At 39.6% G+C, this 23958-nt stretch overlaps 1 protein-coding gene across 4 annotated transcripts in view; it reads right to left on the bottom strand.

Moving 5' to 3' along the window:
• The window catches only part of PPM1B (protein phosphatase, Mg2+/Mn2+ dependent 1B), a 104206-nt gene that overhangs the window by 8269 nt on the left and 71979 nt on the right, over positions 1-23958 (bottom strand). For 3 of the 4 annotated variants that reach the window (XM_026652517.2, XM_026652516.2, XM_026652518.2), the window contains exons 3-6: positions 15464-16327; positions 13591-13708; positions 2037-2148; positions 700-757 (exon numbers count right to left, since the gene is read on the bottom strand). In XM_026652517.2, coding sequence (XP_026508302.1) covers positions 700-757; positions 2037-2148; positions 13591-13708; positions 15464-16309 — 1134 coding nt within the window. In that variant the 5' untranslated portion in view covers positions 16310-16327. Of the gene's footprint in view, positions 1-699; positions 758-2036; positions 2149-13590; positions 13709-15463; positions 16328-19645; positions 19829-23958 lie in introns of those variants that run through there. The other variant, XM_029911739.1, reaches the window with a different exon arrangement.

Below are 23958 nucleotides of genomic sequence, written 5' to 3'. Positions count from 1 at the left end.
CAGTTATAGCAACCCACTATATTTCATAGTGTTGTACTTTTTTTGGTCTAATTGAATGTTTAAAGATTTGAAAGCTCAAGTGTCCAGGAGTTGAACAGATAAGTGTAAATAATTCATTAAAAAAATTAAATTAGGAATGAACAAAGAACTTGTTACTTTCATTCAAGTGTAAATTATACTAGTTCTAAGCCATTTCACAAAAGATCTTCAAAACTGAAATACACTAATCTTCACTGGAATCACCTGTGCAATATGCTAAAAAAGCATAGCCAGTATCACTACCAAGACCCTTTTCACTTAGTGCACACTCAACAGAAATTTTCTGTGTGAATATGATTCTTACAAGGACACAGAATTTGACACTAGATTTTCAAGTACAGGACACGTAACAAAATTACAATCTCATTACTTACTTCAAAGCCAGAGTATATTTAAACTACCAACAGCTCCTAAAGTAAGTCCCCATATTGTGGCTCCATGGTCTTGAATGAAAAGCAGAAGCAGCCATTTATATTAAAAATTAATTCTTCAGAACTGGGTTTCACACACAACATCACTGTCCCTTTAACAATAAAGTTCTTGAACAGTGATGTACATGTAAATATATATATATCAAATTTTGTTCTGTACCCCACCTGCATTGAAGTATTATGGTTTCCTCATTATTAGTAAAGTCTAAGATCCCAAAGTAAAACTTACCCCATCATTCTCTCTGTGTGGATTCAGCCTGTTATACACAGCTTCTATAATATTACGCCTAAAAATGAAGAAAAAAACAAAAAACAAAAAAAACCTGTAATATAGCAGAGAAATGCCATATAAATTTGAACATCCTACCACACAAATGAAGAGAGATATTTCATGTCTAAACTTCTGTTTGTCTACCCTGCATATAAAAAGTTCAGTTAATGGTAACGAAGAATTTTTCAAGGTTTAAGTTTGTATGCGACCAACGATTTCCTCTTCTGAATTTTTGCTTCCCAGCCCTCCTCTCCTCTCAGGTTTTTATCCCACTACATCTTCAGAGTTGCTTGAACATTTCATAAATTCCCACCATGTACATGCAGAATGTCCCAAGTTTCATTACAGTAGTTCTGGAATACATCCATACTTTCAGCTTAGCCCAGCAGTCTAAGAATTCCTAAGGTGAGCGGCAATTCTTACCATAAACAAACCGTGAAATGTGAAAATATATATTTTAAAATTGGTATTTTTGAGGCTTATGCTGGGAAATGATACCATGTATGGGAATCCCAATGTAGAAGATTTTAAACAGGTCTGTACCTTGGCTTAATAATGGCTTAAACAACCAGAACAATAGTTCACTTAAATTCTCTCTTGGGCTCATACTGCCAGTGACACAAACAAATCATTAGCAAAAAACTTGGTGTCCCATCTATAGGCTTGCAAAAAAAACTGGTGTCCCACCATAGGCTTACCTCAATTTTTCCTAAAATGTCCTTTTAAAAAACATTTCACAATTTTAATACTGAAAAGTGCTTTCTACCTTTCAAACTTTCAGGCTGACGTTAAACAAAATGGGTGCAATTTTTCTTCGAAGAGGCAAGCTACGCTGGCACTGACCCAAGTACACATTGGGCCCTGAAGCTAAAAATTCAGAGTAGCATGAAAATTGCTCAATTTTCTATTTTATTATTTTCTATGGATAGTGAACAAATATAAAAAACTAAAAATCCAAATATGCCAAATTTTATATCTTTAAATGTAATTGTATGGGATGGTAAACCAATATCTTATGTATCAAAATAGTCTTTATTTTTTCCCTATTTGGGATGGAGTGGGGGGCTGGTAGTGGCAGAATAGAAAGTATTGCCTGTATTTTCTGTAGTGCAGACAGTGAACTAGTTTAATATATGAAAAACTGAGCAATGTTAAACGTTTAGTAACTTAAGTTTGTACATCTTCTCTACTAAAGATAATCAAGTCTTCAGTTAATGAAGAAACATGTTGTACTTGTATTTATATTCAAAATTATAATTACTAAAAGCCATAAATCATTCCAGCACTGTACTTACTTGCCCGCTAGACCACCCCCAGGTGGTAAATTTGGGATATTCTCTGCAGATAAAATGCGCATTACATGGGCAAGATCAGGCATTCCTTCCTCACCCGACTTCTCCATAATTTCTGGTTTAAAACAAAAAAGTCCTAATTATTAGTTTAAAATGAATCAGCTGCAAACAATAAAATAAAATCCAAGGTACTATTACTTTAGTATGGAAAAAGATTTAAATTTCAAATAAAAATTCTTACTTCCCCATTGTACATAAGCAACATTATTTGTATGATGGTAGGTAGGCCCAGTCAGGATTGAGGCCTGTTGCAGTAAGTGCTCTGTAAACAGAATGCATTTCCAAAATAACCAGATATACGTTACTAAAACATTTGGCAATCTGAAATTTTTGAATTGCTGTGTATGTATACTATGTTACATGAATTCTTTTCAGAAAATAGAACATCTCTAGTTTATCTGTTAATTTACCTTAAGGACTGCTCATATGAAAAGTCAGAGCTGCTACAAGGCAAGGTCATACCACTTGCATCTATTATCAGGTATATGCAAATTACCATAAACAAAACACAGGGAGAATAAAAGCCCCTTGTGGATGGTATAGCTGGGTCTGGTTTTCCTTTTTTCGCATCTGACCAGGGTGGAGACTTGCTGGAATAAAGGAGAGAGATGTACCCTAGATGTAAACAGGTCATAGTGATTTTCAGGGCAGATCCAGAAAGCCTTGTCGTCTGTTAAGAGACTGCTCTGTGTATGTGAAAGATAGCGCTTTTAGCAAGATTAGCCTTTTAAAAGCTTTGCTATTAAGAGGACAGCTTGTGTATCAAGGCAAACTGGATAACCGTCCTTCTAGACCTTATATAAGGTATGCTGATCACTTGCACTCTGCGCATAACTACAAGAAATCTATAAATATTTCCCAATGTTCTGGTATAGGAAAAGACAGCTTCTCTTCAGATTTCTTTAGTTGGAAGGAATTCCTTTTTGGGGTATGCCTACATTATCTGTCTCCATAGCAGTAGCCTGGTGCACTAGGCCTTGTCTTATCTTCCTAAGAATTGCGCTTTTTGTGGAAGGGAGAAGAACATAAGAATGCAATTTTACCTTCTTCTGAAAAGAGATTTCTTGGATCAATGTTGCTTGATTTTCTTGAACCCACTGAAGGAGGCCACAAAAGTCCCATAGGAGATCAAATAGGTGAGTGAGGCTTCCACAAAGAGTGTGAGGGACTGGTAGGTGTCCTCAGAAGGGTGAGATACAAAGGGGGACGGACGGACACCCAAACAGCTCATGCATCTTCTGCTTTCTGTTGACCTTGGAGAACAGTGCTGTCCCACCAAAGACTCGGCATTGCTGCACCTGGCAGGTTGAAAATTTGTTCCAACAACAGGAGGGAACCTGATGGGGTCTGGGATACAGTTTGGAGCCCTACTGAGCACCGCTGTTTCAAGGAATGGGAGATCAGTGCAGGCGGAAAGAATACTAGTGGAAGCAGACTAAGCTACGTTGGGGAGACCGATCAAACAAAGTGGCCACTGTATCTGGAGACTCAGCAGATTGACAAACCCTACTCAAACCACTCTTTAGCTGGGAAATGCTTGTAGCTGGTAACAGACAATACACAACTGCTGCTGCACCTCACTGAAGAATTCCACCACTGTGAATTAATATGGAGAAGAAACAACTGCTGACCAGAAACTGGGTCCTACAGGTGTGGAATGGGACCCAGGAGTGAAGGCAGCAGAAAAAAGAAGAACCCAAGAAAAATATTCAAAGTGATTAGATGAGAAAAACTATTGAAGGTGTTAGTTTGCTGCTGGAGGCAGCAAAACTGGCATTTAAATTCCAGCCCTGGATTTTAAAAGGCCAAAGCTCGTGCCTAGAAAAGATAAATTTGTATATACTTCTCTCCATATAGGAATTGGCAAGATTTAGGCAGAAATGGCTCTGGACTGTCAGAGGAACACTTCAAGGGAACAGAAGAGACAGTATGAAAAAACAGAGCACATATATAAATAAATACTCCAACCATCAAAAATGGTTATATAGTAGACAAGAAAAAAATTATACCAAGCTACTATCTTCAAAGATATTTAGAAAATCCTAAAAACAAAAACTGTACTACTGATTACACAAGTATAATGAGGTGGCAAGGTTTTGCTGTTGGCCTCACTTTTAGGGGCTTCTGGAAAATGCTCCTTGATTCCTGTTTGCCCACTGTGGCTCTTGTCTCTTATTAAATACGAAAGGAGATGGTAGTAGCTCACTTAGCTGAGGAATTTTAGGAACACAGACATTCTAAAATTCTATTTGTGGAATGATGTCCAATGAAATACGTTTTGTATAAAATGTTGGCAAGGGGTGAGAGTAGGCCTGGTTGGGCAAGGAGACTGGGATTGGAATGAGAAACCTGAGAAGTGAGATGGGAACAAGGAGCCAGAGGTGGGAAAGAGACTGTACTGATCCAAAGATAGGTTGGGGTCATGCTTGGAGGAATGGGCAGAAGAGTCTGTGACCAGCCGAGAACACTTCCCTCTAGAGTGGGAATGGAACCCAAGATTCCTGAAAACAACAAGGAGTCCAGTGGCACTCCTTGTGATTTTTGTGGCTACAGACTAACACGGCTACCCCCGATACAAGATTCTTGAGTTTCACCATTCCTCTACTATCAGCAAACATCTGTGAAACCCTCTGGCAAAGTGTCCCATCCCTTCTAGTGTTCATCCACAGAGGAGGACAATCTACTACTGCTATCAGTTCAAGTGTCAAAGGTCTGTGCAGTGAATCTAAAGATTCCCAACCCTGATGCTGTCACATGATGGAATCTGTTTTTTCAGTTTGCTTTTTAAAAATGTAGGAAATTACACACACACACACACACACACACACACACACACACACACACAGTCTATCTGAAAACAACGTTTTTCAATTTCACACTCAAGCACTCAAAAGCTAGGAAATGCCAGAATTAAGGTTGCCTGTGCAACCTCAATTTGGCCTTCTTCTATGTATGCATTATGGTACAATTTAATTAAACGATCACATATTATCTTTTCCATAGACCTGCTGCTCCATTGTTCTTTTAACAGGTTTTTGTGTGGTAGAGTATACATATGCTCTGCCACCAGATTTTTGAAGTCAGAGACTTGATATTTCCTGCCTATTTTCATGTCATGCCAAGTTCCAGATGAATTGGTAATGTACAGGATATACTAGGTTAAAAAAACTGAAGCATTTAACATTTCTAGCTATGTGTATATTAAAAGGGAACAAACAGTAATGAACTGAAAACAAACTGAATATAGATGTATAATAAATGATTAGCATATTTGAGGGAAAAAACACATTTCCATTCCTCAAGAAGGAACTAAAAAAAGTTATAGTTATGATTATCTGCCAACTAATGCGCTTTAAACTGCCTAGTAGGCTTTGAACTGGACCAAGAGAAAAGTATAGTTTTGAATTAGGAGTAATTCATTATCAACCACACTAGTTTTAAAAAGTGACTGTATAAAAATGGCATCTTACTTGTAAGGTTTTTTTGTTTTGTTTTTTGGTGTATTCAGAGTAAGATCCTTTGTACTCCTGCAGACCCAACCTAGCTAAGGCTGAGTAAGTTGGAATCTATTCTGTCTCGTACATCAACACTTTACTTACTGGGACACAATCATTTAAACCTATGCAACCCAAGAAAGACAATTATGTGAAATAAAAAACAAGTATACTACTTTTAAAAACTTTTTTTAAACAAAGCCTAAAATTTGGTCCAAAAAGATGTAAGTGTTCTTTAAATCCAGAGTGTATATGTGATCAATTAAGAATTAAATAAAATATTTGTTTTGATTTAAATAATAAAGACACCTATACAAGATTCCGGGCACCCTAACCCATAATTAATACTACAACAAATCCTCACCAGCAGTAAAATAAACATTCAAAAGAGAATTCTCTCAGCCAGCCAGCCACCTAGCCACAAAAACAACTCATTTCCAACCGTCGTCATTTCAGGAAGTGTATCTCCAGCTCTCTTCAAAAATCTTATCAAATATATCTTTTGCTGCATGCCCAAAAAGTCACAAAATACAGAATATTTCAGACTAAGAGGAGCAGTAAGTTCCTGATTCTTGTAGCACTCACAGAGAATGCCCTGTCAACATCTTTTATAACTATGGGATTCCAGCTGAAGTGCCTCTGCTGACCATAGCTGCAGCAGTGTGGCATACAGAGAGAGAAGATACGTCAGACAGGAAAGAGCCAAGCCATTACTGTATAAATCCAATAGTTGAAAGCCTTTGTTTCATATATCACAAGCAGAATAAAAGCCATTCCATATCATGAAAAGTATCAACAAATGACTACAAAACATACCACACTAATCAAGCCAACATTCAACTACCAGAACATGATGTGAACTAAAAAATAACTAAAGTTATTCACAGCTACTATCGATTTAGAAGAAACACGCCCTTTCTTTAACTAAACAAAATAATTATCTCCCTCACACCACACTGCGTCCCTCCAAATAACTAACTCAATGTATTAAATAAAGTTGTCACGTCCCTGTTTTTTCTCCCTCTATGGCCCCATCTGTAGCTTTTCTTAAAAACACTTGGCAGATAACTTTTTTAGAAATAGTAGTGTAATATTAGCAAACATAACTAACTTCTCCCCCACTCCCTGAATAATTTGTCTCATGCACATCACTTGTTTGCCAAAGTTGGTTTGTTTGTTTTGTAAATGAATCACCTGAAGAGCTCCCATTAAAATGAAGAAACTAAAATATTTGAGATAGTTAGCCATGTTCATTGTTGGATAAATGAATTATTGACCTTGATCCATCAAATGCAACCTTACAAATACACTTCGGAACTACTCATAGCTTGTACCTTTGGAATATGGTAGAACACACTGTAGATGTCATGATACAAAAGTAGCTTTATAAGAGTTACAGTATATAGCCCCCTTTAAAAACAATCTCAGACCCAGCTGAGAGCATAAGTGATTTCTAAGCAGTGCACTGAACACTTGAGAAAGGCATATGAAACAGTCAAATCAAATTGTAACCACATAGGGTCACTGAACGTTACTAGTAAGCCCTAGAACAGCTTGATTTTTACAGACCATTACATACCACACAATTTAATGATGTGTGCAAACCTAACAAGAACCTTACTCTTCACTACTTTGGGGTTTTATATTAAAAGACTAACTGTGATTTAAGACACAAGATTATATCCACATCACCATCCTTAGCACACTAAACCACCACCAACATAAAAGTAATGTCTTGGTTATCAAATTGAGCTAATATCCCATTAAAATCTACAGAACTTTTCTGTAGTGAGTGGAAAAAAAATGTCATTTCTATGAGCTTGACTTAAGTGCTTTGCTTCAGGAAGTATATTTCTCAGTCAAAAGGTCTGGTATTTTTCTAACTCACATCAGGACAATATTTATTTAAAGCACTTTTATTGAAAGGTGCCAATATCTCAAATATAAAAAAAGTAATTAAAATTTTTATAGCCTCTTAGCTATCACAGTTTAATAGACCATGGAAGAGCTCTTTTAAAAAAAGAACACTTGGAATATTTTTAACATGGGTATTTCATAAGTAAAACAAATGCTACATCATTCTTATTAGACATAATTAACTTTACACCACTTCTGCAATTTAAGAGACTTTATGGAGGCAGAACAAACAGATATTAATAAAAGTGTTATAAGATTTATGTGGTGACTTAACAGAGGGGCAAAGTCAAACAGTCTTCCTTTTAGGAAACAATGTTGTTGGTTTGTTTTTGTTTTTTTGCAATCTAGTGTCTTATTTCACATACTAACCGTTCTAAGATCTATTATATTTATTTGAACAGAATTATCCCATATCTTTTCTTTATAACGCTAGCTTGAAATTAAATACAATACAAAACCATACTGCTTTTACTTTTGCTGTTGAGCGCACTTTCACACAATATTTTAATTGCCAACATATATTTGCCATCCAGTACTCAATGGCAGTTTCTACCAAGTTCTTTCTTTGAGGGTGCAGATAGCATTTTAAAATTTGAAAGCACAACTACCATTGTATTGCCCCCGTAAACACGTTAGTTTTATTAAATGTTATTTCATAAAATGACCAATGTGATTAGAAGAAATGTATCATGTTCTTTTATGTCCATCTGGTAGAGAACAAATTCACGCATCCTAAAAGTTAATTTCCCTCCCTCTCTCCATTACATGTTCCTATTTCATTCTCTACTTTTCCTTCAATTCCTTTTCTTTGAAAAAAATCTTAAAACAAGAAAAACCCAAACAAGCAAAATGACAAAGCCAGTATTTCCTATTCTTTAAATCTTTATATTTTCTTTCCCCGTCCCATTCCCTCTCACCCCCAGAATAGATTATTCTCTTTTCCTGCATATTCCATCATACTCTGTCCCTCCTCAAACACTCACTCTCTCTTCTTAGCTCCTCCCTCCTTAACTCTTCTCAGTGGGAAGCAGAGGTAACTTTTGCTCCCATATAGAAACAGTAGACCAGTAGCTGAATGGGACCAAGTTCTTCTGATATGTAAGCAATGGTAGAAAGATGCAGTGTTGGATCTTGGATATCTGAATTTCTTCTCTGCTAGTTCCCTTTTTATTGTCTGCTCCTGACCTCATCCTTTGGATAAAGACTATATCTTGACATACACTTGGGCTATGATCCTGTCTCTGCTTTTCTGTGAAGTCTATGGGAGAGTGCCTCTATGAAGCTGGGAAGAATTAGTAACCCTGAGGTAATTTTTAATATACATATGGAACACAAAAGCCCATTACAATCACATGTACAACTGCAAGTTCAAATTAGTCTGAAATTACATGCACATTTTTAACACCTAATGTTTGAAAAATCTGATTCCTCATGGCAAGAAAACCCTACACTAGGTCTTTTTGTGAAATATCACACGTAACTTAACTGTAGTTGCAATTACTTATTATGCTCTATTCTCAAAGACTAGTCCAGGTCCTGCATGTTTTTCCCCTTATTGTCTGCATCATGGAAACACAGAATTTTATTTTCTTGGTACACTCTGATTACTGGTGTATCAGGAGAGCATAAAAAAAAATCCACTCTGCTGGGAAGAGAGGGGAGCTTTCCCTGGTGAATGCCATTAAATTCTGCAAGACCAAATTTTTTTTTTTTAAACAACAAAACAACAACAACAAAAAAGATATTTAGTCCTTATGGTTGCAATGAATCTTGAAAATATTAACTTAGTATAAACTGATGCTGTGTATTCTTAAACCTGCAGACGAACAGCTCACAGGATCTCTGATGTTACTCAATTTTGTCACACTGAAGCAGAGTAAAAGCTGACCAAAGTCTTGTCAATTATCATTGCTGATATTGAGAATCCTGTGCCAAGCAGTGAATTGAAAATATCCGTTTTTTCTCTGCTGTAACTTTAAGAAGCTACCTTTTCCTTAAAATCCCACATGTTTATTTTATTCAACTACTCGATCATGTCTCATATCAAAAGGACTGTTAATTAAAAATACTGGTTGAACGATGAAGATACCACTTTCCAATTCTTCATTCCAAAGAACAAAATAGTACTCCTACTGCAATTCACTGGACCACCACCACCTCTCAAAGATCAAAGACCTTAGATTATTGAGTGGACTCATGTCCTTCAGTTGACAACTAAGTAATTTCTTTTAAAATAAGGTCAGTTATATTTCACTCTGTTTGGATAGGCAAATCTTTATGTATCTATATGCTACTCTGAGGCCTGATCTAGCAAAGCACTTAAGCACATGACTAACTTAAGCATATGAGTAGTTCCACTGGCATCAATGGGATGAGTCATGTGCTGAAAGTTAGGCACATGTTTAAGTACCTTTCTGAATTTGGGCCTGAAAACAATCAATACAGTCACAGTGATTGTGATCACGGGAAGACACAGTCTTATTGACCATTATAACAGGGCATGAGTACATCAAGAATATACCTACATAAAAAATACTAATAAAAAATCAACTAGGAAGCAGGAAGTCAAACAAAAAGAGTGGGTCGCCTGGCACTCTCCCACCAGCAACATAACTCTTCCATTTAACAGGCTGGGACTATAAAGTATATTAGATTGCAAATTCAACTAAATGACTTCACAAAATACCAATTCTTGCACTCTATTCTCCAGAGTGCATTCTATCCAAAAATGCATGCAAAACTGTGGAGAGCAATTAGCCCTCTTCTGATGTTTTCTTAAAAAGAGGCTCCTTCTCACTTACAAAGCTGCTACTTTTTTTTTTTTAAATATTCAACCAATTTTTCCAAACTTGGCACCAAACATATTCCTCGTTGAAGAGTAAAACATGTCATGACGTAAATTATAAAGACAAATTACATAAGTTATCTGGACACAACAGATGCAATGGAGTCAAACAATTTTTTCAACAGAAACAGTTTTCCCACACTCAGATAGCAAACAAACCATCTAAAGTGTCTACTTCAAGCTCCCACAAAATGTCTACTTCTGTCCTATAAATATTTGATGAAAAAATTTAATAGTAAAATTATAGGCTGCCAATCTCTTAAACCAGAATTCAGCCACTTTATTAAGGAAACAATAGACATATGTCAAAAGGCTAGAGAGATAATGAATTTATTGAGGACAGATGAAATATGCTGGGAGAAAAATAGGGAGGGGAAATATTGTGAGTTCTTCTGCTTTGTCTTCTGTTTTCTTTACTTGCTTCTATTCTTGATATAAATTTCTTGACTACTAACTCTCACTCCTTGTCAAGTGTATGTCACTTAAAGGTCTTATACTTTATCCAACGTACAGAACATTGAATGGCAGGGGGAACTCCTGTGGGAAAACCAAAAACAACTGAAATAATATTACTAACAAATGTCTGGGTAACTTATTTCTGTTGAATACTCTGGCTTACCAGTCATTTACATTTTGAGTTATTTCAAAATAGTATTAGATCAAAAGGAATATTCCCCTATATATGAAAGAAAGGTCAAAATCTGAATTATATAGATTTCTGTCCAAAATTAGATTTGGTGGACTATCATAAACAAAAAGCAGTCGCTTATAATAGTAGTATACTTCCCAGATCTTTTCAAAAATCAACCCACTCAAACTAACTAGAAATTATCTGATAGGCCACCCCTTAAACTTTTCAGTAATATGCATTTACAAAAGCTGCCCTGTTTTTACTGTTCTATGTATTTCATAGCTACTTAGAATATGTCTTCACTACCAGCCGGATTGGCAGGCAGCGATCAATCCAGCGGGAATCGATTTATTGCGTCTAGTCTAGATCCCCGAGAGCTCTTCCGTCGACTCCTGTACTCCAGCTCGGAGAGAGGCGCAGGCAGAGTCGCCGGGGGAGCATCAGCAGTCAACTCACCGTAGTGAAGACACCACAGTAAGTAGATCTAAGTACATCAACTTAGGCTACATTATTCACGTAGCTGAAGTTGCGTAACTTAGATCGACACCACCCCACAGTGTAGACCAGGCCTCAGTATAAACAGAAACAGACACCAAAGAAGCTGGGAAAAGCGAAGTAGCATGAGAAAATTTTTGACAATGATGGGTGTGGGTGGCTTTCCCAGAGTCTGTTAACAGTTTGTATGTTCACTTATTCAACAGACATACACTTAATGAAATGTATTTTATCTTAAAATAGGTCATCTAGAAAGCCAAAGAATTTACGCCAAAAATTTTCAAGGAACTATGCCGAAAGTTAGCATTTCAGAAGTCACCATTATCTACCATTAAACTCAGTGGGAGCTGCAAATACTCACTACCCCTGAAAAAAAAAATCAGACCACCTATTAAGATACCTAATCTAGGTCCCAAGTTAGCAAAGAACATAAAGCCTGAACTCAACCCTAAGTACACGAGTAGCCTCACTGAAGTCTATGGGACTACTAAACCATATGCTTAAGTGCCTTCCTGACTCACGGCCTCAAGGCACCAAAAATAATTTTTAAAAATATCGGGGTCTTGTATCATCAGCTATTCCACCATGAATGTATTATTAAATACTAAGACACTAATGCACATAAGAAAAGTTTAGTTTAGACCCACTTCTATATTTTGCCATATAATTCTGTATATAACTGTGTGCAACAAGAATACTAAGTGAAGTAATTTTCTTAGAAAGAATGATATTTTCACAAATAAGGTTTAACTAACTTTGCATAATTCTAAGCAAGTGAATGCTTAATAATACTGTTTATTGTGCACTTCTACAGCAAGTTTCATTCAAGGATCTCAATGCATTTTAAAACAAATCTCAAAACATTCCTAAAAAGTAATAGTACCTCTGCATTACAGATAAGGAAACTTAAGGATGAAGAAGTTAGGTGATTTGCACAAGGTAACAGTGGTAAGGCCAGGCATGTGGTCTAACCACTAGAAAATGCTGTGTCCTGTACAGTACTGTAGTAGGTATACAATAAATTGTGAACAGTTAGTAGTATGCTTTTCTTTTAGATATTTTCAAGAGTCTGAGAAGAATCACTCTCCTTAATAGCTAAAGTAAAAAAATCACTACAGTTATCTCTAGCCCTATTTATTATTTTTATTTGGATTTTTTCTATTCTACATACAATAAAAGCATGTCCATCCAATGATCCTAGCACCCTTGACAATATTTTTTAAATACATTGAATAGATCCACCATCAGTTTCCCCAGATCAAGCTAAATAATGCAGCAATAGAATAATAAAAACAAGAACTAAAGCAACATCCACCAGACTCCTACATCACCATTACCCATCTTTACCCAACACCCATCTGCAAACAGAAAAGCACACCCTGAAAGCTAACATTACTTGGGTTCTCATGGGTCTGGAGAGGACACAAATTTCACAAGTCCAGGGCTCTAGTGGCAAACATCTTGCCAATCATGCCTTCTCTCATACTGAAAGAGCTTCAGCTCAGGCATCTCCAGTAACCTGAACTACAGCAATATACAATGGGCTGAGAGAGGTGATCTCTTAAGCAGGTAGGTCCCAGGCCATTTAGGTTTTACAGGTCAGAACCAACACCTTAAAATCAATCCTGAAACTAACAGGCAGTCAGTGCAGATTGTAGAGCACAGCACTGATAAGCTTGTGGCAGGAAACACTGAGGAGAAGAACAAAAACACCTATGGGTTGAAATGAAACATTAGAAATAGAGTCTAAAAGAGTAAATCAAAAGTGCCATCGCAACCCTAAATATAAAATAAGTTGTTAGCATGATATTACAATATACCTCTACCCCGATATAATGCAACCCGATATAAGACGAATTTGGATATAACGCGGTAAAGCAGCGCTCCGGGGGAAGGGGGAACTCACATATAGATTAAGGAAGAGGTATTGGTTATGTCAGGGTTAGCTAACCCCAAATAACTTTTAACCCTTTTTCTAATTTTGGAAATCCATAGAGTTTTATCTACTTACATCAGGTCTGAATTTGGCACAGCATCATTTAAAACTTGAGAACCATTAGGTTTTTAAGCTTATGCAGACAGCAGCATTTTTAATACACAAAGTGGTTTTCCTACCTTCAACCCGTGATTCCAAGTGCTTATCCAGCTCAGCATCCTTTTTCACTGCCTCATCTGAGACCTTAGGGGCATTTGAAAAACAAACTAGTACAATACTCATGTTATCACGACTTCCCTATATAGTGGAGAGAAAAAAAAAAAGTACATGAGAGGGATCCTTAGTTTTAAAGCTCTTGCCTTCCTTGCTATTAATCACTCTAGCTTGTTCTAAGATAGATATTATAATGAACCATTGTTAACACAATTACTTTATTGCACATTTGTAACATGTTAATTAGCTGCAATATATTTCATGTAGAAAAAGATTATTTTATAGTCTTGAAATTTTATATATTATCTTACAATTAATAATAAATATATAATTATTAAGCATTTCTTCACTTGTTTAAAAGGTAACAACAAAAAGATCACAAGTTAAAATGAAGAAATTGTTTAACTGTTACCCAAACCAATAACAAATTAAAATAGCTAATATTTTATTCTATGAAAATACTCAGGTGAGACATTACAGCTCATTCCAAATATATTCGTTCATCTGAATTCTGTGTCACTGCCTAAATTGCATTTCACTTTGATGCTATGAAGTTCCAAAAATGAATAAGATCACTTATATGGCCAAGAACCAACATAACGTTATGTTTCTCTATCCACCTCCCCAGGTCAGCCACTAATATATAGTTAATCTGGAACACTCAATTTTCTTGCAAATTGTGCAAAACTACAAATTTTTAATATCAATTTAATCTTCCACTTGGAAATTTTTACATATTTCCAGCTGATATTACAGTTCAACACATACTGTGCGAACACATCAACACTACTTTCTGTCAGAATCTCTCTCTTGTACCTCACTTTTTGCTCAGTAGTAATTTGCAAAACTATAATCCTAGCCCTAATTTAATTTACTACTATACACCCATTCCCAGAGTGTATACTAATTCCCTCACAGAGCTGATTAATCAAAAGTTTGGTCTTCCCTCCCTCTGCCTGCCATGTTTGTATAAGCTTAATTGAAACTCTTGATGCTGTAGTCTGAGGAGCTTGTAAAGGAGTTTAGTAAGGACTGGAAGAAGAATAGGTATCCTAGCTGCTTCTATATAGCATAAAGATTTGAAAGAGGGTTTTAAGAAATTATCCATTCTTGCACTGCAAATCTGGAGAGAATATTATGACAACCACCAGCAGCCAAACGAATATGGTAAACCCAGGGTTACTAGTCCTTATGTAGCCTTTTTTGTTCAGACCTACACCAGGGGGCAGTTCCTAGCATCCATCATCACACCCACTCTCCTGCAGGAGCACAATAGGACTCTGGAGTAGGGAGAATACCATAGTAGAAAGGCCTTTGTTTTTAAAGTTTCCTTCTGCACCAGGCCTAAAAGGATTCTCACCTTTCACAGTCAATAGAAGATAGTCATTGGGACTCAAAAAATTCCCTCCTCTTCCAGAGTTGCAGAACATTGAGGCTAAAACTTCAAATTCAACTCTAATCTTGCAAGTGGTATGAACTTGTTCACATGGAATTTGGACATCAGTGCCCTATATTGAATCTGCCTATATGAAGCTCAGTGCAAGATCAGGGCTCAATTAAGCATTAAGTATATTATAGTAGTCCTGCCACATGCACAAGCCTTGCAGATGTTGTTGGTTGGAAAAACAGCAGCACATTCAAGCGAAGCTTACAGTGTGTGCTGCAGGCTACAATGCAACCATGAAGAATTCTCTGGGCAACAAGAAGGAAGTGCAAGCTATTTGCATTATCTGAATTACAACCAGAGGGAAGTGAAATTCTTCTTTGTAACTGGTATTGTATTCATCTAAACAAAGATCAACAATTGTAAAACAACTTTTAGGAAAAATAGTTACATACCTTATGTAAACAAGTATCGACCACCCAATTGCACACTTTTTCCAGGTCATCTGATACTTCAAGCCTAGACTTAACAAATTCACAGAGCTCTTCATTGCTCATTACATCCCAGATTCCATCACACGCTAAGATGATAAATTCATCCTCTTCTGCTCTTAAAATTTCATAAACCTCAGGCTCTGGAGAAACAAGCTGTTCTGTAGGGCCTTTGCCATCAACACATTTGTAGTCATAGTCGCCCAGAGCTCGAGAAACTGCCAATGAACCATTAACACGCTGAATCATTACACTACCTCCTGCATTCTGGATTCGCTCCTTCTCCCTTGGGTTGCAAGGTTTGTGATCCTGTGTTGAAAAACACACTTGTCCATTTCTATAGAGAACAGCACGCGAATCACCACAGTTGATAAAGTATATATGCTCACGTGAAATCATAACTCCCACTGCTGTTGAGCCACTCCTGTCCATTCCATTTCTGAGGTCAGAAAAATTGCGCATATATTCATCAATTTTCAAAAAGCCAGTTCTGATTCCACTCTTGACATTTTCCACTGAAGGCTCAAGAGCTGATCCTGGTTTTTCTGATGCCCTAAAATCATCATTGTTGGTGATGTGTTCTAATAAATGTGTTGAACAGTAATTTGCCACACGAGATCCTGCATGACCATCATAGACAGCAAAAAAGGACCAGTCCTCTAGGCCATGGGGAATACCTACAACAGCTGTGTGAGCATCTTCCATTTCCACTCTCCATCCCTGCATACTGCTGAGGCCATAACGCAAGCCGTTCCCTGTACCATGAGCATTATGTTTATCAGTTTTTGGTTTATCCAAGAATGCACCCATGTTTACTTAATATTGAATCTGGAAAACAAAAGAAAAATCTTATTTATAAATCTATTATCCCACAAAAATCTTGTACAGCAATCTGTCAAACAATTCATATACAATTTTCTTACAGTACAGTCAGTGAATTACTGTATAACAACGTGTGTACAACAAAGTATGCATTTTTATTCAGGTTAGCTATGGGGGGAAAATAAGGTCAGTATCAATTTTTTTTAAATGTGATCCTGTCGAATTAGACATTTTTGGTAGCTTACCCAACACTGCCCTCAAGGGGGGAAGAGGGCTTATCTTTGTCTTAGGAACATTTCATGCTCACTTACATTTATAAATGAAGGAGTCCTTCACATGGAAGGAGCAGTTTTGCTGCCTCTGTAGTACCATCCCTTTCTTCCCAATCCATGTCCCTCCAATTCCATAAAAGTTACCAGGAAAAACTAGTACAGCCTCTCACTAATTTTTCTCCATAGCTCCCCAGAAGCTGTCCAGTGTAGGGGAGTCCTGGATAGTGCTGAGGAAGTGAAGTAACATTGGTAGGGAGAGGCCGGCCTACTACTGGAACACTGAGTTTGGGGGCAACTTTTCCAAGAGGAGTTTGAGGACAAATCCTTCTCCCTCACCCACCAGCAAGATGATGGGGGTAATTTCCAGAAGAGAATCCTCAGAGAAGTCCCTGCTTAAAAAAAAGTCTGGGAACAATCTGGCCTCCTGTTTGTGTAAGCAGTTCCAATTTTTAACTTTTCCAAAACGCATTTCTTAAACTAATTTTGGATGCAATTTAAAATTCAAAAATATATATTTGCCTAAATTAAAATTATCATACTGCAAATAAATCACACCATTCACAGTACTAGGAAAAATCAAGAACTACAAAACAAATACAGTTCTTCCATTCCAATTAAAGACCTATTTAAAATAAAATAACTAAATGGATATAAGGACAGCAACCTTTTAAAATCATGACAGATAATTTCCTCCAAATAATGAACTTGCAGTTCACACACATTCCTTTTAAACAATATCCTTTTACTGGTCTTATTTTAGATAGAAGTCGTATCTTTCACTCTGATTATCACAATGATTTTTAATGCTCTACTGAGAAACAACATTAATTATTGTTCTAGTTTTATGCTGTATTATCTTGGTTTATATGTTTCTTTTCCAAGTCATTTCAGTTCTCTTTTGCATTACCATTCCCTTCAGCACAAAAGTTTCAAGTTCAACTAAGGGTCAAGCCAGAGTTGATAGAAACTGGTATGACTAAATGACATAATTCAGCTCCACCCTTTTCTTAAATGGTCTATACAGTCCTGAGGCAGATACCATCAGATTTGAAAAACAGACAGATCAAGGCAGAGTTTTCTGTAATCACCCCTGAGGGCCCAGGTGCACAATGGACGAATATCTACTGTAGAAAGGAATGTGAATGGAGGGGAAATTTACAATAAGCAATATCCATGTTCAAGCTCTAATTCAAAGGTTAAAAGTGCCATGCACACCTTTTTTTTGTTGTTGGTTTGTTTTTTTGTCATTCATGTTCTCCTCTCTCATTCTAGGACTAGATTATCTTGTGGTGCAAGGCAGGAACATGACCCTGCCAGTATTATATTATTAAACCTTTAAGATACACCTAGGCCTCTCCTTTTAATTACATAATCCTCATATATATTGCATATCAAAAACTTCTCAGCTAATTTTTTTTTCATTAAGCAGAGTACTGGAAGCTACTGATATTAAAAAAGTAAGTATGACATTCAGTAGTATTGTGACAATTTCAGACTAGATATTTTAAGTGACTAACTTCTGTGTTCTGTCCTCCATATTATAAAAGACATGCCTGGTAATTTAAAAAGAACCCTCCCCCTCAGATATTATCTTAATTTTATGTAATAAATACCTTATGTATTCTAACCACTCCAGTTGTAACAGAGAAGTGAGGCCCTGTGAGCTACTGAACTGCCTAAAATGCCAGAGGTATGGGCTCCCTGAAGAATTAGGTATACAAATCCAGTTTTTATGTGGTATTTTTTGAGCCAAAATCCAGGTACAGATGAAGAATGAAAGGCTTTATTATGCTTTCCCACGGAAGCCGGCCAATGTAGGAAGGCTAAACTTGCTTGGAAAGTTCACCTAGAGCTAAAATACTATGAGGTTTTGGGGAGAGAGAAGACTTGCCTTATCACTCCACAGAATGAGCAAACTATCAGATGCCACCACCCCTACCAGCTGGCTTCTCCTATTTCGCAGTAACACAAAGGCAGTTGTAAAGCCTTGCAATGAGAGATGTAGCTTTTTTTTTCTTTTTTAAAGAAAAGAACAGGATTTGCAAGGGCCCATTTGCAATCCTCTCATCTCACCTTCCTACAATGAAAACCCCTTTGGCGTAGATTGCTTCTGAGAGGTTGGGATGATTTGGGCCATCTGCTTAAAGGCACTGTGGCTATAGATCTGTTCCGCCATAGGCCAAGCTGACAGAGATAGGACATTCAAGATGGAATTGACTTTGTGACATGCCCTTTCAATTATATTAGTAATGGCCTAGGGTCCTAATTAAAATCCTAGTTTGTGCCAAACGTTCCAGGGTTCAATTCCAATCAATCATCTTGATATAATAAACTGGACTCATAAGGGAAATTACTCATAATGGATCCTAAGGACACTAATGACTTGGTTGCATGGACTGAGTATTGCACCCTCTCAACCGCCAAGAAGAACCCAGCTCCTCTCATTCTTCAAGAAGGCAAACACAATACACTGAGGATATGCCAAGAAAATACAATGAGCCCCTATGAAGTGAGGCACTGAAGTCAGATGCAGGCACCGATTAAGGCACTGTGCCCACTCAGCAAGGTGTCAGAGAGTGATGGCAATGGCACTGATGTTACCAGGCCCCAAAGCACTGACTAATGAGCACCAGAGAGCAAGAAGGGTATTGGGCCAATAGCCTGAAATGCCATTTGCCAGGAAGGCACTTGCACACCAACAGGAACCTACAGATAAAGCCAACATGATGCTGGAGCTGAAAGCGTGGGAGGAAATGTACAACACTGACCACCCCAGCTGCTCGTGTCCCAGGCAAACAGCCCCAGGCACCAACACATTCTCACCAAGTGTTGGTGTGCCAAAGTGCACCAACACTGGAAGTCCCAGGTGCTGGTCTTGCACAGCACTGATGTGATGAAGTGGACCTAGTGCTAATGATTCATTGTGCTGCAGAAGACTAGTGCCAGTAGTATACTAATGTGCTGGCTTCACAACCTCGTTGGTGTAGCAAAGGGATCAGGTGCAACTAGCCCAAAGCACTACTGTGACAAAGGAGAAGAGGAGGTTACTTACACGTAACTTAAAGTTCCTCAAGATGTATGGTTCTATCTGTATTCCACTGAGGGTTATAGGCACGTGCCATGCGTCCGGAGCCAGACAACTTGAAAGTAGTGGTGTCCGTTGAGCTGCGCATGTGCCCTTGCTCTGTCTCATGGTTTCATCTGAGGCGATAAAGAGCAAGGTGGTCCAACTTCGCCCTCAGTTCCTTCACCACCACAAATCGAACAGTTCTGCATCAGAGGGGAAGAAGGGTGGGATTAGAATACAGATCGAGACCACACATCACGAAGAACCTCAAAGTTACAGGTAAGTAACCTCCTCTTCTTCTTTGAGTGATGGTTCCTATTGTATTTCATTGAGAGTGAAAGCAGTACTTAAGAATGCAGAGGATGCAAGGAGGAGGATGGAATGGTTGAATGGAGGACAGCTGCATGGAACTAAGCATCCATTGCAGAGTCTTGCGCCAAGGTGTAACATGAAGCGAAGCTATGTACCGAACTCCATGTGGCTGCCCTACATATGTCTGGAAGCAGTACATCATGCAGGGCGGCTGTAGTTGATGCGTGCGCTCTCGTGACATGGGCCCTCACTCCAAGGGGTGGGGACAGTCCTGGTAACCAATAACAGACACAAAACTCACTTAGAGGTCCTCTATGTGGAGACTGTCTGCCCTTTCATCCTTTCAGCTATAGTGATAAACAGCCTAGGGAACTTTCTAAATGGTCTTGTCCTCCAAAGGTAGAAGGCCAACGCTCTGTGGACGTCGAGGGAGTGAAGATGGCACTCATCTACTGAGGCATGAGGCTTTGGAAAGAAAGTAGGTAAGTGTATAGGTTGGTTGAGATGAAAACGGGATACCACCATTGGCAGAAACTTGGGGTGCACACACAGGGAAACTTTGTCCTTATGGAATGTGGTAAAGGGGAGTCAGTCATCATGGCCCACAATTCTCCTACCCTTCTCACAGAAGTAATAGCTACCAGGAAGGTGACTATAATGGAAAGGAGACACAGGGAGCATGAAGCCAGAGGTTCAAAGGATGATTTCATTAATGTCGAGAGGACATGGTGAGGTCCTATTGAGGAGTGATAGGTTGAATGGGTGGATAAATTCTAAGGAGGCCTTTCCAAAACCTGGCAGTCAATGGGTGAGTAAACACAGAGTGTCCTTCCACAAGGGGGTGGAAAGCACTAATAGCCACCATGTGCACCTTGATGGAATTGAGCGCAAGCCCTGACATCTTCAGGAACAGAAGGTAGTCCAACAGAAGGGGAATGTCCACGTCCTCTGGGGCGAGACCCCTCTGCCTGGCTCAGGAGGTGAAATGCTTCCACTTGGCCTGATAGGAACACCTTATGGACTCTTTGCTGCTGCTCAAGAGGAGGTCTTATACTGCAAACAAACAATCCCATTCTAGCAAAGATGCCCATCCAAAAACCAAGCTCTGAGGTGAACTGTCTGCAGGCTGACATGCCTGATCCCGCAGCCGTGTTGCATGAGCAGTTCTGGGAAAGCTGGCAGTGGAAGTGGAGGACACACTGACATGCGGAGAAGGTGAGGAAACCAGAATTGGCAAGGCCAGAATAGGGCTATCAGAATAGCCATGGCTCTTTCCCTCCTGATACTGCAGAGGACACATGGCAGCAGGAGCAGTGGGGGGGGGATGTAATTGATCTGGTCTGAACAGCGGATGACAAGGTCATCACCTTGGGAATGGGTGCCAAGACCTCTTCTGGAGCAGTATGTGATGCATTTACTGTTGGCATGGAGGGCTCCTTGGACCAAAACGTCGCTGACTACGGTGTCATGGAGCTCCCATTCATGGCCGGTCACAAATTTCCTGCTGAGAGAGTCCATAATCACATTCTGAGTCCCTGGAACACAGGCTGCCGACAACAGGATCTTGTGGGCACTGCACCAATCCCACAACCGGAATGCTTCTGCACGAAGCGCTGGTGACCGCATGTCCCTCCCCCCCGTTTATTACGTCAACAAATGGTGGTGGTGTTGCCCGACATAATGAGAACATGATGGGAGCAAATAGATGGGAGAAACATGCAATATGCCCTCTGTACTGCTCGAAGCTCCTGAATGTTGTGCATACTGGATTCCCAAGTGGTCCAAGTCCCGTGACATGGGCTTGCCCATGTGGGTACCCCATCTGGCAAGTGATGCATTTGTGGGGAGGATGGAAAGAAGGGCATCCTGGTGCAGACCTGACCTAGGTTTGTCCACCATCTGAGAGAGGACAGTACATCCAGCAAGATCCAGGATACGTCATGTGGGAGAATAGACCTTCTGGAGCCACAGCTGAAGGCAGTGAAGGTGCAGACAAGCAAAGAGGGAGACTTACATGCAGACCGCCATGTGGCCAAGAGGAAAAGGCAAGTCCTGACCTGGACAGAAGGATTGGGCACCACTTTGACAATCAGTTCCTGTAGGATCTAAAATCTTTCCCTCGGTAGGTAGGCTCATGCTGAACCGCATTGAAGGGGGCCACAAGGAATTCTAGGACTGCGTGGGGTCCAAAGTAGATTTTTCTCTGTTTATGCTCGTCCCAGGAAGGAGAGGAGTATGAACAACATGGAGGTTGAGGCTCGAGCTTCCCTACTGGATCGTGCTGCTAGGAGCCAGTTCTCAAGATATCAGAATATAAGGACCAGCTGACACCAGAGGTGAGCCGCTACTACAAAGAAAACCTTGGTAAATAGCAGTGGTGAGTCCAAACGGTAACACCCTCTATTGGAAATGCCAAAGGCCAAGAGTGAACCTTAAGAAACTTCTGTGAGTTGGATGGATGTTTATGTGAAAAACAGGCATCCTGCATATCGCGAGCCATAAACCATGTGCCTTCTTTTTGCAAAAGGGATGATGGCTGCTAAGCTGCCCATATAAAACTCTGGTTTGCATATGAACTAATTGAGATGACAAAGGTCTAAAATTGGTCTCCACTCACTCTTCTTCTTGGGCAATAGGAAATGAGTGAAGTAAAATTCTGCACCCTGATAGAACCCGTTCCTCCGACTTATCGCTCTCCTTTGCGGTATGGAGTCCACCTCTAGGAAGAGGATATTGTCATGAGAGTAGTTCCTGAGGCAGGATCGGGGTGGGGGATGAGGAAGTGTGGTGAACTCGGATTGTACAGCCAGGATCCATTTGTCTGCACTCCAATCTGGTAAAAAGAGTGCTAGATGCCCCCCAAAGGCAGTGCGTCAAATGTACGGCGGGAGGCAAAGTGTTTGCAGTTCTCTAGGCACACTCAGAAATATTGTTTCTGTGAAGGCTGAGCATGTGATGCTGAAGACTGTGACGACGGACCAGAAGGACGGGATCTTTGAGTCTTCTGCTGCTTGCAAGGAGGTTTGTAGGCCCACTGATGGAAGAACTGAGCAGCTCTGAATCGCTGTGCAGGAAAAACTTGTGCCTCGGTGCTAGCATGTAGATACTTAGGGCTCACAGAGTGGCTCTGGAATCCTTGAGGGAGTGGAGGGAATCATCGGTCTTCTGATTGAAGAGGTCGGACTCATTGAAAGGAAGGTGCTCTATAGTATTCTGCACTTCCCTGGGGAAACCAGACGAATTCAGCCACAATTCCCTCCTCATGACGATCCCCTCCCACTAGAAAAATTGGGGGGGAGGGGCAGAGGGGGTGCTCAGAGAACAGAAACGCAGATCTCTCAGCCGGCACATAATACCTCTTTCTCTGCCACCTTGGGAGTGGGTGCACAAGTAGCCAGGGTGTACCAGACCATTTGAGAAAGCTGAAGAATAGCATCGTTGATTGGCAGTGCAACCCTGGTCGGTACCGAAGCATGCAGGATGTCAAGAAGCTGATGTTGTTTGTCCTGTAGTCCCTTCAATGGAATATGGAGGTCCTCAACTACCCTGCGCAAGAGGTCCTGGAACTGACTAAAGTCATCCGGCAGTGAGGGGGAAGCCGAGGACACAGTGTTATCAGGAGACAACAATGGGAATCGTTCCTGTTCCGGTGGTACAATCAGACCTGGACTGAGCAGATCCCCCTCCAAGACCAGTTCTGAGCACCAGTTTCAATGACAGCTGAAGTGGGGAGAGGGGCGAATCCTCTCTTGCTGAAGGGGAAGACTCCAGCCAGGACCCCCAGTATGGCCAACAGGAGAGATCCATCAGATGCTGTGGAGGGCCCCACAGAGCAGGGTACCAGTGCCCCCTTTGTTGGGAAAACGGAGGATACTGCCACTGTGTCGGCGGAGCCTTAAGGTGCTTGTATCACCGGTAGGGCAGGGGCAGTCCTAAGAACCAATACTAAGACTAAAACTACAGAAAAACAATCAAAACTATCTACA

The sequence above is a fragment of the Terrapene carolina genome, unplaced genomic scaffold, assembly GCF_002925995.2.
Source record: "Terrapene carolina triunguis isolate 2854851 unplaced genomic scaffold, T_m_triunguis-2.0 Scaffold120, whole genome shotgun sequence".
In the NCBI taxonomy this organism is placed as follows: Eukaryota; Metazoa; Chordata; order Testudines; family Emydidae; genus Terrapene; species Terrapene triunguis.
The sequence above is the reverse complement of the archived record's forward strand: the minus strand, read 5'-3'. Positions and strand labels throughout refer to the sequence as shown.